We start from the raw sequence: 15288 nt of genomic DNA, 5'->3' as shown, positions 1-15288 counted from the left end.
GGCTGGGTACCCGGAGAACAACTGGTCTTACTATTAAAGACTGAGGCAAACCTCAGCCTTTTCCTCACCTTTGTCACTATGTTTCCCCCCACATCCAATAAAGGATGGAGATTCTCCTTAGCCCTCCTTTTGTTGCTAATGTATTTATAGAAACATTTTTATTGTCTATTACAGCAGTAGCCAGATTAAGTTGTAGTTGGGCTTTGGCCCTTCTAATTTCCTCCCTGTATAACATCACAACATCTTTGTAGTCCTCCTGAGTTGCCTGCCCCTTCTTCCAAAGGTCATAACCTCTTCTTTTTTTCCTGAGTTCCAGCCAAAGCTCTCTGTTCAGCCAGGCTGGTCTTCTTCCCCACCAGCTCGTCTTTCGGTACATGGGGACAACCTGCTCCTACACCTTTAAGATTTCATTCTTGAAGACTGTCCAGCCTTCCTTGACTCCTTCTTACCTACTCCACCAAAACCCACAGGTTTTGGGTGACAAGATTCACATAGTCAAGACCTTTACAGAACACAAACCAGAAAATTTCAATCAGCGCTGCCTATCTGAGCCTCCCTTTTGAAAAGATCAGCAGAAACATTATTAAACTCAGTGGAATCCCTCAGATGCCAAACTAGCATCATGCAAATAACAACAAAATACAACCTAGGATATTCACTATCATACTAATTCCTCAGATTCACCTGTTAAACTTTAATCAAAGACAAGCTTCCAGCTTTGAATATGCTAAGTTTGTTCCCCCCTTTCTCCTAGCCATCTATGAAATCCTGAGTCCCAAAGAGGCTTGAAGTAAAGTATTTGTTCTCACGACATTTTTTCGCCTGACCAGAAAGACAAAGCATGCTGAAAGGCTGTGTATATAGCTGAAGTACTGAACAACTGCTGAGTAAGCTACTGGCTTGTTTTATCTTATTGCATGAAGGCAACTGAAGAACCAGCACAAGACTCCACTTTAACAGGCTGTCCAACACTCATGAGACTGTTCTACAGTCTTGTAACTCAGACTTTTCTATCCAAACAGAAGGATAGCTGCTCCATCTATTTCTCTCCTTGCTCAGTATCTCTTTGTGTGACTGCTGAGAAGTAGCTACTGGGGGGAATTCAGTATCACAACCTTCTTACTAACAAACAGTCACAGTTAAAAATTCTCCTGTTTGACAGTGTATTTCCTGGAAAAAGATTCTAACTATCCTATTACAACTATATGACGCCATGTCTGATCTTCTGGGTATATTTGCTTTAAAATTTTCCAAACCAAAAGCTCTCTGAAAGACCAATGTTTTTTTCCTGAAGTCAATGGTACAACACATTGGGACCAGACTCAAGATGATGCTCCTTATCACTACTGAAAGAAACAGAATCCCAAAAGTCATGGTATCCAAATAACCATAAATATCTATTCCATGTGCCAGCCAAATGTGTAGGAAGGATGCAGGCTTACTTGAACATGATTTTGAAGTCAAAATAAGATTGCTTGCCCTCCCCAGGAACTTACAAGAGGTACACCAAAGCCATGAAATGGGGCGGGGGGGGAGGAATTAGAGTGGCTGACCATTAACTGCATTACAGAGAGTAGCAGAAGTATCTGTTTCTTTGATAAATTCCTGAGGATCAGTGGTGGCAGAGAAGGCAGAAGCTGTTTGAGATTATACAGGAGAGGTTAGAGTGCCCCCAGTGCCGGGCAAAGGCTCTCATGCTCACCCAAGCTTCCCTGACAAAGGTGAGATTGCTGTAAGTCACAGCACGAGGCTAAACTGGCTGCGGAAGTCCCAGCCTCACACTACCTAAAGCCATGGATCAGATGGGTAACTTAAATGCATGGACTTTGTGCCATGCTGGCAGTGATTCCTCACAGCAAACTGTCTAGCTGCTGCTTGCACTGTGCTATAATTAAGTTAACACACAAGGTCTATGTGGTGTGCCGATTACTGCTGGCTGCCAGCCAGGTCTGTACCCCTGCCGCGAAGTCACATTTATTGGTGTTTCCCTGCAGGAAGCTCCTGTTTTACACTGATGAAAGTCATTACATTTTTGTTTGTTTAAAGCATCATTAAACCTGTAATCACAGTTGCGGCCTCACAAAACTATTCCATAATTCATATAAAACTCCCATAAAGGCTGACCTAGAAAGCAACAGCATCTCTGTGCTGTTGAGCCGGGCTCAGTACAGGAGAAGAGCTGAGATCCCAGCTCTATGTGGACACAGGGTAAAAGCCATTCAGAATAGACAACCAATTCCTCCGAGTATTAACAACCATTTCAGATACCCACAGGCTATTCAAGCCGTGTCAGTGCTCTACTGGCAGCTGTTTCAAAGTTGCTCATAGTCTGTATTTCACTCATGGTCACCGATCAGACCCCTAAGGTCAAAATCCACATTGGAAAGATTCTCACTGACTTCAGTGACCCAGCTCCTAGCCTTTGGAACATATGAGGGGTCCTAAGAAGGAAAAATTCTGCTAGCCACGTCTGGTGAACTGAAGACTAACCACTTTGGCTTCCAAATGACCTATAGCTAGCCATCTTCAACCAGATGAACATGTCCCTGATTATCATCCCCCCAAGAAAACCATCTGGTTGGAATATGAAATGAACAGTTAACAAAATTGGAGATAACTGTGATTGGAAAAGAACCCTCAAAACAAACCAACAAACAAAAATAAAACCTGAAAAAGATATCCAATAAACATGGAGAATATAGACCAGACTATTATTTATTCAGTTTTCAGTCAGAACAATTACACTGTAATGCTTAATGAACAGCTAGTGCAAACAAGTTGCTAACAAATAGTTTCCATTAAAAATTGTAGGTGGTTATCCTACAATGGCAACTGTTTATGCAGTAGATTAAATACAACAGTGCCACAGTGTAATATCTGTCTTGAACAAAAACAATATGCCAGATTTGACAATTGTTAATATTGTGTAACATAATACAAGTTTTGAGCTTCATATGCAGAATGCAGGTGAAAACGCAAGAAATATGACCTGCATTTTAGGGAAGAGCAGACTGAAAGGCCATATTGATCCATTCTGGCCTAAAAATCTGAGTATGATACCATGCTTTAAGTCTTTTTTATACAGACTTCTCCACTTTGCAGCCTTAGACAATCACATTCTAAGTAGAATCAGGTCGTTTTGCTGCCTCAGATTCCCCAGCCAATATTTAGAGCTTGAAAAGGTGATGGAATTTACAAGCTATTTCCCTATTAAAACAACCAAACCACAAAATCAAAAACCTTTTCTCCTCCTGCTGCATGGAGACCTCATGCAAATAGGAGAGAAAATGATTAGCATTGGGAAAAGGTAAAATCAGCAAGGAGAAAAATGCTGGCAAACAGAGAAATTAGCATGCCAAAAAAACCCAGAGTGGATGTTCTATAATTCCTTTCAACTAAAGCAATTGAAAGGCTGCTTGTAATAAGAAATGGTTGAAAAGAAAAAAAAAAAGTTGAGGTGTGACTTCTAAGTTAACAATTCTCTACTGAGCTCTGGAATGTTTTATGTCTGGGGTTTTTTTTTTATATATTCATATCACTTAACACTCCTGCACCCCATGAATATTCAGGCTTGCCATAATAAACTCATATTGCATGATACAGATGCCACATATGCCATAGTTCTTTCCTAAAGAAACATTATGTCATTGGACCTCTGCGCTTTGAGGCTTTCTTTGGGGAATTAAAGGCTATGTGTTGTATTACAGAACACACATGCACACAAAAGTATGTGCCAAAACTCTTAATAAATAGAAATAAACTTCAAGACAAAATAATTTCGGACTTGGAAGAGCCAAAAGGAAAGCCCAAATACCCAGATCCCTCACTGTGACAAGTGAATAGTCCCATGGATGATAGTGAGAATACCCACATACTTGTTTTGAAGCATGTGTTTTAGTCATCTGTTGGTGAGGACTAGAACTAGTGATATTAGTCTACTACTTTAGCTCTTCTGAGCAAAATAAATATTATAAATATATAAGCACACACAGTAAGAGCATTCATATAGCATCGCAGCTATAACAAAAATATCTACTCTTGTACAGTGTTTTTCACCAGTACATCTCAGAGGTCTTTATGAAGGAGGTCAAAGTCTTTAGCCTACAGATGGGGAAACTAAGAGAAGTGAGTTTCTGGAACATCCTGCCACTATGATTTGGTTGTGGGGGAAGGGGGGTTGGTGATGGGGCAAACCCAGCCTGAGCTAATTTGAAACAGCCTGATAAGCCAACAAAGAGGATGTATATGGTGACAGCATGCAGCAGCAGGAAGGGGAAACAATTTGACCAACCAATTTGCAAATCCCTTCTACTCTTATGTTCCCAGTGCCAGATCGTATTCTAGTATAGCTGATTTACCAGATATTAGATCTTATATCACAGGAATAATCTACAGACCTTATTCCTCTAACCTGGGCTTTCACAATTCTACATGGAAGGTTTTTTGATCTAATTACAGCTATTCAAGCAATCACTAGGTTTTTAGAAAGTATTCCATGGGCATACAAAAACAGAACAGCAGGTAAGGAGCTCTTAGGTACACAACAAACTGCATGTAAATAGCATATGTGACAGTGGCAAAGAGTTTGCGCATGGCAGAAACAGATTTCATGACCCTGGTTCAAGAAATCGGTGTTTCAGGATGTGTTTAGGCATATACTTCGCAACTTTTATATACAGGTTGTCTGCTACTGAAGGGGAGCAGATTTGCCTTTAATCCAAGCAGTTAATATATAAACATACAGATAATAGATACCCAGCACTTGGACCTTAGAAGTGGCAATTAAACATGCTTAAAACCTCTATGGGTGATGACTGCAAAAGAGGGAAACAGGAAATGAGCATCATTAGAATGAGAAAAATGATATTATACTAATGTGATATACTCTTCCCATCTTGAATCAAACAGAAAAGCTGCATTTTTGATTAAATAGAACACTAAGAAAATGCCATTTTATAAAGAGCAAATTGTTCAGTTTTACTTAAGTATATATATAAGTATATATATGGCATCCACCTGTGGTGCAGCATTGCTCCTCTCAGCAGCCCCATAACCAGCTCTGTCCTCTGGACTACATGCGCTAAAAGCGTGGATCTCCTGTCACCGCTGATGTGACTTAAGAAGGAGACACTTTCTCACAAAAGCGATTGATTTTTGCAGTCACCATCTAAAGCCAATAATCTTTTTAATGGAAGATTCCTGAACCACTATGACTTACATATTTACAGAGCTAGATTGTCAGCAGTTAAGCTTTGAGCCTAAACTCTTCTGAGGTGTGAAAACTATCTTCTTGTATTCACTTCAGTTCTCATGCTCCTTCTTCCACACATCTAACCAGAATTTCCCCTCCTGACATACACAATTAAAGCCCAATACTTCTGGTCCTTTCCTGTTAAATCACAGAGAATAAATCAATCCCTTCTTCATCAGCCTCATAAGCAGAGGATAGGATTACAGTTAGCAAGGCAGTTTTACAGAGAAGAACCCAAGTGTTACAATGAATTACTAGAGCTGGGTGAAGTCTCCAATTCACCAGCCCTATTGTATTCAGATACAGGGACAAAGCGCATAACACCTCCAGGTGTACTACTCCTACTAAATCTAACACAGTGAATCAGAGACCAGGTACACTGCTACCCTGTGCAACAATAAGCCACCCATCTTGCGACCAGATTACTTTTCAAGTAATTGACTATGCACTAGGAAGCAAGTAAGTTCATTTCATAAGAGGAAAAATTGTTTCATTAGTCACCAGGTAACAAGCTTTAAGCTAAGGCAGATAATCTTTTCCTTAGCAGATCAAAGAGCGGTTTGTCCTAGTCCTTAGCATATACTCTCCACACTGAGGGTTGTTTGCAGGCTCCTTTGAATCACAAAATTGTTATTGCCATGTGGATTTTATTGTTACTTTGCCAAAATTCATTTAGCTTTTCAACAGACTGTAGTTCCAGCAGTTAAGTGTTGCATGGAAGCTTCGTGCCTCAACCCGCTAGGAGGCTAATGCACAGTGCCAACTGCTCCTAAGGATCATGGATGGATTCCTGGCATCGCCAGTTGGTTGGGGAATAGCAAACTTAATGAGAAAAACCTCCATATTTCAGTGCATCATAAGTGTACCCACACACAGGGGTGGGTTTCAAGAGGATACACCCGAAGTATGGTGTACATGTGATGAGACTTCCACACTGTATTTATCAGCTAAACTCAAGCATCCCAGAAGCAGCTCTACTTCTATAGCAACTCTATAGATGTATATATGTATGTGTCCATACACACACACTCCTTCAACAGATGATACTACTGAAGAGATGAATTCCTGGGAGAACAGATAACTTGTCTCCTAATAGCAAAAAAGCACAATGGGAGGCGAGACACATTTGTTCTTTAATCCCATCTCTGAGAATGACTTCTGTGACTTTGGGATAATTCACTCAACCTCTTGAGGGCTCCATTTCCACCCTGTGACAGCAGAGGTATTAGCTTTTACCTCTAGTGAAAGGTGAAGATCAGGCTTTGGCATGATGGGGAATAGCAATGGGGTCTCTTCTTTCCTTCACTTGTTCTTACTCACTATTTTCCCATTTCTGTTTAAAATGGTGATTTTCCATGAAATCCTACAGGCGTATGTAACTTAGGGCTTTATTATATAGTCTCTCAATGCATTTATCTGAAAGCCTCATGCACTGACGTTTTCTGATTACATTTGAATTATGGCTTTTATTTAAGAAAAATGTGCACTTCTAATCTGTTAGCTGAAGAAAGAATTCTGTAAACATTAGCGTATGCTTAGAGCTCAGAGTACAGAACACACAGAAACATCTCTTCCTTGACCCCTAAAATTATTAGTTTTCCTAAAATGACACACTTTTAAAGGTGACAAGATTACTTCTGGAGTTTTTTAGTGCCTGTAGAACAATCCTGGATTCCACAGGCTACTCTGCAGCAGAAAGCATGAATGGGACACAGATAGGCACAACCAAGCTTTATCTTTAATTTGGCGAGCAAGGATGAGAACAACAAGAAATGAGTAGTCAACAGACTTCAGTACAGGTTAGCAACCTACACCTTCATTTAGGAGAAACCTTTAAGTTCATCTTGCAGAGATTTCTAGGACCTCCCCTGATTTTCTGTTCTCTACTTGCACGTACCACCATCCAGTTCGCACTCTTAGCTATTTTCAGTCCCTGCTGTCTGATAGAAATTCATACTTAATTTTCTGGGCACCCAGACTCCTATGTACATTTTATACCGCTCCCTGCATGAGACAAGACACCATATATAAAGTCATAGCATCTTGATAAGCAAATTTGGTCACAATTCTTCTCCTTATAAAGATTTCTAATAATAAATAGCATCACTGAAAGAATCCATTATTTGTTTTTAAAAATAGAATAAATATAGAACTTAAAAAATAATGAATAATGAAAAACTATTTTCTTGTGGGAAACTGTGGATGAGAATTTTGATTCCACCCAAAGTTTTAAAACAAAAATGTAAGTTTGATTCAGTTTCAATTGCCACTTCAGGCTTTTGAATCAAACAATCCATATAAAGCAATTTAATTCAAACAATTTCTTTCTGAAATTATTATAAATAATGCATTGCATCAAAATTCCGTAAGAAAACAGACATATTTGAACCATATGAAAAATTATTTGTCTTTCTATATATTCAGCAGAGAAAAAAAGACTGTTTCAGTGGCTCACTTGTTTCCCAAGAAATATGAAAAATTATTTGTCTTTCTATATATTCAGCAGAGAAAAAAAAACTGTTTCAGTGGCTAGCACTTGTTTCTAGGGTTCTCCGCAACCAAATAAAACTCTGCTTTCATCCACATTAAAACCATTGAACTCATTTGGCATCATCCCTGTTATGTGAAAATAAAACTCTGCAACCAGCAGCTCTTGAAAGATGAGATTTCAATGCCAACAGCTTTAAACATTAAACTCCACTCACTGAAATCCTATATCCAGGCTTAAACCTGCACCAGACACAATCTCTAGCTTGAAAGGCAAAAATATATTTTAAAAAAATATGCAGGAAACATAAAAGAAAACATCTTTTCATACAATGTGTAATTAAATGAAGGGACTTCATTGCCACAGGACACCACTGAGTTTAAAAACACAGGAAAAACTCCCTCTGAATAGTTACCCACAAAAAGTTTTGGAAGAGATATTATTTCTTGTATTCAGGTTTTAAGATGAAATTGATACTAATCAAGAAAGGAAGAACTTTGCTAGGATAAATTTTCTACTGTGCATTGTGCTGTCACACACCATCTCCAGTAGCAACAGGTACTGGATTTTTAGGGGACAGGCTGTGGGATGTGTGGCCTGGGGATCTGAGTCGGCCTAATAATTTGTATTCATCATCATACAACCTTTATATTCCAACTTCTTTGTTAAACAGTTATCCTCAATGAATATGGAAATTATTCCCATACATTTCAGAAAGTTCAGTGATTTGTGTTATGTAAAATTAGATAGCTCTGCATTTTATGTTTTCATGCAGTTCTCTAACTTATTGACCTGCTGAATTATTTCTTTATGATCTTGTAAACAATCTGAAAATGATAAATGAGCAGTGTGTCAGATATCCACTTAAAGGACATAAAAATTTCTTTGTTCAAAGTTAAAGGAACTTTTTCCAGCTTGCTGCAACATACTGTAATTTAGCTTTGAGCCAGTTATTAAACAAGACAATAATATTATAAAGGAAATTGTTTAATATACATCATTAATAGTAAAATGCCTGCTTTCACTGAAGTAAAAAAAAAAATGTGTGCTATGAGCAGTTTGAAATGAATATTTGATTCCAAACTTCCCTTGTGCATTTAATGACATGCTAATTTACATCTTAATTACTTCCTAAGAAATCAAAGTGCTTGTTGACAGAAGAACATAATGTCAACTTCATGGTGCACTGTTGGTGGATAGTTAATGAACTTAATTAGATAATTAGTGATGTTAATTATCCTTCTATTATGAAGATAAAGATGTTACACAAATGATGCACTTTTCAAAGAAATATCGTTATATGTTTGCTTTTTTAAACTCAGTAAAATTGAAAAGCTGATAAAATGAATGAAGCCCCAGTGCTCTTTCCTGATGGACTCGTGGGGTGACAGCCCTGCCCCAGACAGGACTAATTCTGTATCTGTGATGCAGCTATTGTTTGTACTAGGTAACTAAGTCCTAGCGCTGTATAAAACACATTAAAAAACTCCTGTAAGTGTTGATGTAGAGATTTACATTTCCAGCATGGAAGGAATTTAAGCCTGTAGTTCAAACCATGGAAATTCAATGGCAATTTTATGTTTAAATATGTCTCAAAACACAGTGTATTACCGCCACAGGTGAATCACTAGAGATACTAGGTATACTAGCCATATTTATCCTAAGAATGAGTGTTACATGTGAAACAATTTTTTTAAATTTTTTTGCTGGCTGTGGAATTTGAAAAGATTGTCATTCTTGGTGTAACAAATGAATAATTTTCTGTAGCAACAACACTTTTAGCTGCTGGCTAAGAGAAAAGCCTGGTGAATAAACACATGAGAAAACTAAAAAAGTAAATCTCCTGTAAATCTGAAACTAAAGAAAGTCCAAAGTCTTTGAAATAACATGTTGTTTGAAACATGCTTATGTCTTTCTCAGACTTCAAAAGAAACTTCAAAATTAACTCCTAGAAGAGATTTGATTCTTCCTCTTGGGAATCTATAGAGGCAGGACTCGACAGACAACTTCCAGTGGAGCTTGCCAGAGAGACATTTACTGTTACTTTAACCAAGGATATCTGTTGTTAGGAAACTATGTAGAATTCAAGTGGTCCTTGGTCATATCACTATCTTCTTGCTCAGTGATGACGACGTACAACTCACTTTCCTAAACTAGTTAATGATCTTGCAATTTCTTTTCAGCAGGTACATCAAGACTGCTTAGCCATCAGTATAAATAAATAAAATATTACATTGTAAAAAATTAAGAGGAAGAATTTTCGAAAGGAACTGAAGTAGATTCTGTGTCTGACAGTGACTTAAGTCTCAGCCAAGAGGTCTTTTCTTGGAGCTCCTGACTTCAGAAAATTATCCACAGAGACAAAGGCGGCTCTCACTGACACATTGATGCAGTTATCTTTTACAGATTTGCTGTGGGTTTAACAATCTGCCTGTTGCTTACAAAAGTAAGCACAAGAGATGGGTTCTTACTACAAAGCCAACTAAAGAAAAATGAATCACTCCCAGTCAAGCCAAACTAAACACCTTGTATTTTCTGGTTTGCAGAGCTACACCATTAAATGCTTTTTTTGCCATTAGCTCTGCAGTGACCTTGCATGCACTGAGGGCAGCAGAGAAGAAACCAAGATATCCATCAAACTGTTCAAAAATTCTTAGAGTTCAAAGGCTGCATTCTCCCATCACTTAACTAGAAGGAATTCTCTTGCAATGGACAGAGTGACAAAACCAGCACAAAGGAGGTCAGATGCTGGCTCTTTATCTATAGCTGTCTTCACAAGTGTACATTTGCTGACCAAAATCCTACCATAAAGTTTCTGGGTTTGCAATTACAAGTTAGGAGGTCTCTGTTAACCTCTTCATTCTGAAGACTGGGATTAAAAAGACCTTTTCTATTTCATTCTCTCAAGGTATATGGGCATCTGGCACAGAGAAATGTAATTAATGAGCCAAAACAGGAGAGGACAGGCATGATCAGACCTGCTGTAGAACTCAGGAGGCTCTGCATTTCTTGTAAAGCATAACAACTATATCTACAGCCCTGAGGCAGTGTGTCTTACGCTAGTTAAAAGTATGCTGCTTGTAACCTTGCTCAGGCACTCATCCTCAGGAAGAGCCTCAGGACACTGCATGGTAGCTGTTGACTGCTTTACAATTTACTGAAATATGGTTGTCATAGTGGTCCCTTGTTGAAGACGACAAAAACAGTCATCACTAACCTAAAAATTAAATACATATCCTAGATTCTGACAGCAAAATTGAGGGGGAGTGGGACTGGGGGAGGAAGGGAGGAAAAAGAGCAAGAGATCAAAAGGCTCGCTTTGAAACAGGAAAGTCAATGATTTGGAAACCTTTGGCACTGTATTCAGAGTCTTATAGACCCTCCTGCTGGCAAACTTACCCAACTCTGTCACCTGTAAGCATTAAAAAAATCTGACTTTGTACGGTCCTCCTCTTGCTCCTGCATGGCTACTCAGACTTCCAAGAAAGCACAAGATAGCAATTACCATAGCAGATCACCACCCTTCTACTACCAGAGATGTGGTCACACTCTCCTTTCTGAACGATCATGCATTCCAGACAAAGCCCAGAGCAGAGCATGAGATAGAAAAGTAGATTCAGAAATATGGGGAAAACACAGCTGCATTTGATTGCTAATTCTGACATTTGCCACCAAATAGCAGGGAATTGGCTTCACTGATGCTGGAGATCCCGAGTGAAAGTACAGCAGAAACATGGGGCCTGATCCTTTGCTGGAGTGAATAGTTTGAATTTTGCTGTTTCTTCCAGATTGAGGTTTGGGTCTCAAAAGCACTCTTGCTATCTTGTAAATGACAACAGGGAAAAAGTTGATAGTTTTGAGGGGGGGGGGTTGTTTGTTTTTTTTAAATCTGCAGCAAATGATACTACTGCTTCAACTTTGTTTATTTTCAGTCTATAAAGGAATCAGATTAACAACCCAGTAACCAACACATTTCTTCTTTCTACTGAGGAAAACTTTGAAATCCTGTCTGAATTTCTGCACTTTTCTCAAATTTAATAAGCTTTGCTCAGTTAGGAACAACTGTGCTTAGCTCTCAGTAAATGCAAAGATTTTTATTTTACTATGGGATTTAAAGGCTTTGTCTCTCACTATGTAGTTCATACTGCTACTCTTCCTTTTATCTCAATGTTTCAAGGAGGTGCCTATCGCTGTAGGACACAGGTCCATAACTGGCACTAGTGAAGACAGAGGCCAGTATCTGAAGATTTTTCCCAAGTGAATACAGAAGGCACCTGAGACACTGCAAATGATACAAAATCACATTACAGCACCTTTAAAGTGACTACCAAAGTAAGGTCAAAAATACGAGTTAGAAGCACAAATACCATTTACTTTTAATATAACTTGTGCTCCCAACTTCCTTTGATACTGAAAATCCCACCTTATAACTTGCTTGTGAAGTCTATGAAGAAAGAGGGCTGTTGGGGAACAAAGAAATTAATTTTCTTCCCCTTAGATTTCATCCGTCTGAAAAGTGCATCAAACTCTTTCAAAGATAGGCTGGAGGGAGAAAAGGGGAGAGGGAGAGTGGAGAACAACATTTGGAACTGTAGCTTCGCATCTCATTGAGAGGAACAATTTATCAGAGCTGTGGAGCTGTCAGTCCTTGACATGATAAGGAATAACACCAAATGAGTAATGTTTCCTCCAAACCCAGCTCCTTTAATTATAAGCCGCTTCCTTGCAGAAGAGAGACAGAAGATGCAGAAACACCAATTTCATGCACTTGTGCCTGAATAATGTCTCCGTGCTGCCTTTTCCAGATGGCAACCTTTTCACTGGAGGAACTAATGATGTGGGCATATTTAGGGAAAAACCAATAACGGAGTCTTTAACCTTCAACAGCAAAAAGCATGTTGTACAAAATGTTCCTTGGGATACATTTACAAATATCAATTACATTGCTCACTGAGGTGTAATCAGCTGTAATAATCAAAATTAATTTTAAAAAATAATTAAACAGACCCCAGGGCAAATACTCGATGCTCTTGCAGTATGACATCACAGTCTACATATGTACCTGCGAAGAACTTGCTCACTCTGTAAGCAGCAAAGTGATTTTAAGGAATGAGAAGGATGCTGTGGCATGCTGCGAAAAAAGTTGCAGCTCAATAAGGTACTATCAGACACATTACTTGTGTATCATGGCCTTCCTGATCAACACACCTGGAAGTGAATCAGTCATCACTGGGGATAAAGCTGCAGCCTGCTACAGCTTGAGCTAAAGGGTTAAGACTCCTTAAACTGATGCTGTAACAGACTCACTGTCTCCTCAGCAGGACAAAAAAAAGACCTTAATATGTTCAGCACTGCAATAACACAAGCTCAGTCCAAAGCTCTGAATATTCTGTCAATGCACTGCTGCCCTACCCTGTAGCTGGTTACTCTAGCCCTAGCACACTTAAACAAGTAACATCTAACTGGTGCTTTTTATTTGTATTCTTGACAAGTGCCCAGCAAAAACATGGAAATGGCCCTCTCTCTCAGCAAAGGAGGAGCTTACACATGGAAAAGATAGGCCAGCTGCATTGCTGGCAGTAGGAATGCTGCATACCCTCCAGACCCATCCCTGGTGTATATAAGCACTTGTCTCCTTATCTCTTGAGGCTAAACTAAAATTTGGACCTTTAATACTTCATATTGAGTAGAAAATGAAAGGACAGTACTATGGTAATACCTGATCCTTTCTACTAATTCAGTGTCTGAAGGACAAGGTTTACATAAGCGATGTAAGTCAAAAGCAGCAGCAAAGCCAGCATCTCCTCACCTTGCTCTGACCCAGGCAGAGCCCTGTGAGCACAAGCACACACGGGTTGCTTAGGGTTTTCATTTCAAGTGCAACAGTTAGGCCTCATGCAAAAAGTATGCATTAATACATTGTATGTTAAGGCTGCCAACCGAAGTTCTTCAGATCAGTGACTATTTCTTAGTGATTATTTCTAGCAGTCTAGAAAAGGAACCTTAACTGCAATAGTTTACAGTGGAACATGTCAACAGACATACTCAGAAGTCTCCCAAGACCAGACAAACTCCCCAGAGCCATATCAAAGGCAGAGCTGGTGACAGAGCCAGAAAAGACAAAAAGCAGAAGTTACCTCAGATTTGCATGTCGTTTCCTTTGTGTTTCGGCCAGGCATCAATCTAATAGCTGAAGACAGGCTTTCGCTCCAGGAATTGTGCTTGCTCCATGGCAGGCCTGGCCCTGCTTTATTCTGGAGAATCTTCTTTTCAGATGCTGTGGGCCAGAACAGGAAAAAAAAGCTTGTAAGACTTGAAGTTGAGCCTGTGGGAAGGTAGAGGGTTTGTATCCACATTACACAAGACATAACAACATGGCAGTGCCTCACTCCAGCTGGCTTCTCCTCCTATTTATAAGCGAAGCACTGAATTAACATGTACTTCTCAAGTCTTTATTTAAAAGCCTCACAGAGGTCTGCCATAGACCAGTGTCATTATACAGACATGAACTTTGAATCCCTGCAGGTCTACACACATTGGGATGCCATTCTTCACCCAAATATCCTCCCTTTTAAATTCTCCGATGGGATACAATTGTCTAAGGAGATTTCTCTTTCTTGCAGTACAGCACGAGCCCTACAACACCACCAGATGATTACAGAAGGGCTGCAGCATGACACAGAAAGCAATCATAATCCTGGATGGGAGAAACTGAGAATCTGCGTTATCTAGCAGGTGATATGCAGAGGAAGGGTATAACCAAGGAATCAGCGGCTTTCCATTAAGCACTGCATTTACTGCAATGTCTTTGCTTACTACAATGTGTTCCATAAAAGCACAGAGACCTATCAAGTGTTGCCAAGCTTTTGTCATGATTTCTTCCCATAAAGGAGTGACGTCTGTTATCTTCATGTCCCTTTCTTTGTCATTTCCTTTCACAGAAAGATCCATCTTGTAAGTGTCCTCCAGAGCCTGCCGCCTCTGAGAAATGAGCTGCTTCCACGTGATTTCTACTGTTCTCAGAATCTCCTGATGGACTAGGAAACAAAAGAAACTACAAATGAAGAATCATTTTTTGTGTAACAAGTCAAGCAGCAGATAAAGCAAAAACATCTCATTTGGAACAGCGCTGGTCCAGAGTAACTGCTGGAGTCAGTGAAGTTGCTCCATTTTGTCTACTGCCTCCATAGGTTCTAAGCCAGACTAGTTAGTCTAATACAGAAAACAGCAGGACATTTCTTTTACTATACTGCAACTCCCTGAAAGGAACAAGTAGGAGTGACAGATTATTCTAACTAATTTCTGCCTTGGAAAACCATCTCATCAGAATTCTGATGATCTTGTTATCATAGAGTGCTAAAGCATCCTATTGCCAAACATCATTAGAGATGGTGGGGGAACGTAACCAAGTCGTGAAACAATTTGTCACAGCAACAGGATGCTGTACAAGGAAGTGCTGAGCTGTTTTGCTGTATTTCCCTGCAAATCAGACTTATTTGGCTGCATCACATCCAAGCCAATATATATTAAAAAAAAAAAAAAAAAAAAA

The 15288-nt window shown here is 39.3% G+C and overlaps 1 protein-coding gene across 1 annotated transcript in view; it reads right to left on the bottom strand.

Moving 5' to 3' along the window:
* Nucleotides 1-15288, bottom strand: part of WDFY4 (WDFY family member 4) — a 143231-nt gene that overhangs the window by 68217 nt on the left and 59726 nt on the right. Inside the window, exons 37-38 of the mRNA XM_019471663.1 lie at nt 14585-14776; nt 13877-14016 (exon numbers count right to left, since the gene is read on the bottom strand). Coding sequence (XP_019327208.1) covers nt 13877-14016; nt 14585-14776 — 332 coding nt within the window. The remainder of the gene's footprint in view (nt 1-13876; nt 14017-14584; nt 14777-15288) is intronic.

Source organism: Aptenodytes forsteri, unplaced genomic scaffold (genome assembly GCF_000699145.1).
Source record: "Aptenodytes forsteri isolate BGI_AS27 unplaced genomic scaffold, ASM69914v1 Scaffold15, whole genome shotgun sequence".
NCBI classification, from domain to species: Eukaryota; Metazoa; Chordata; class Aves; order Sphenisciformes; family Spheniscidae; genus Aptenodytes; species Aptenodytes forsteri.
This window is presented reverse-complemented; position numbering and strand designations above follow the sequence as displayed.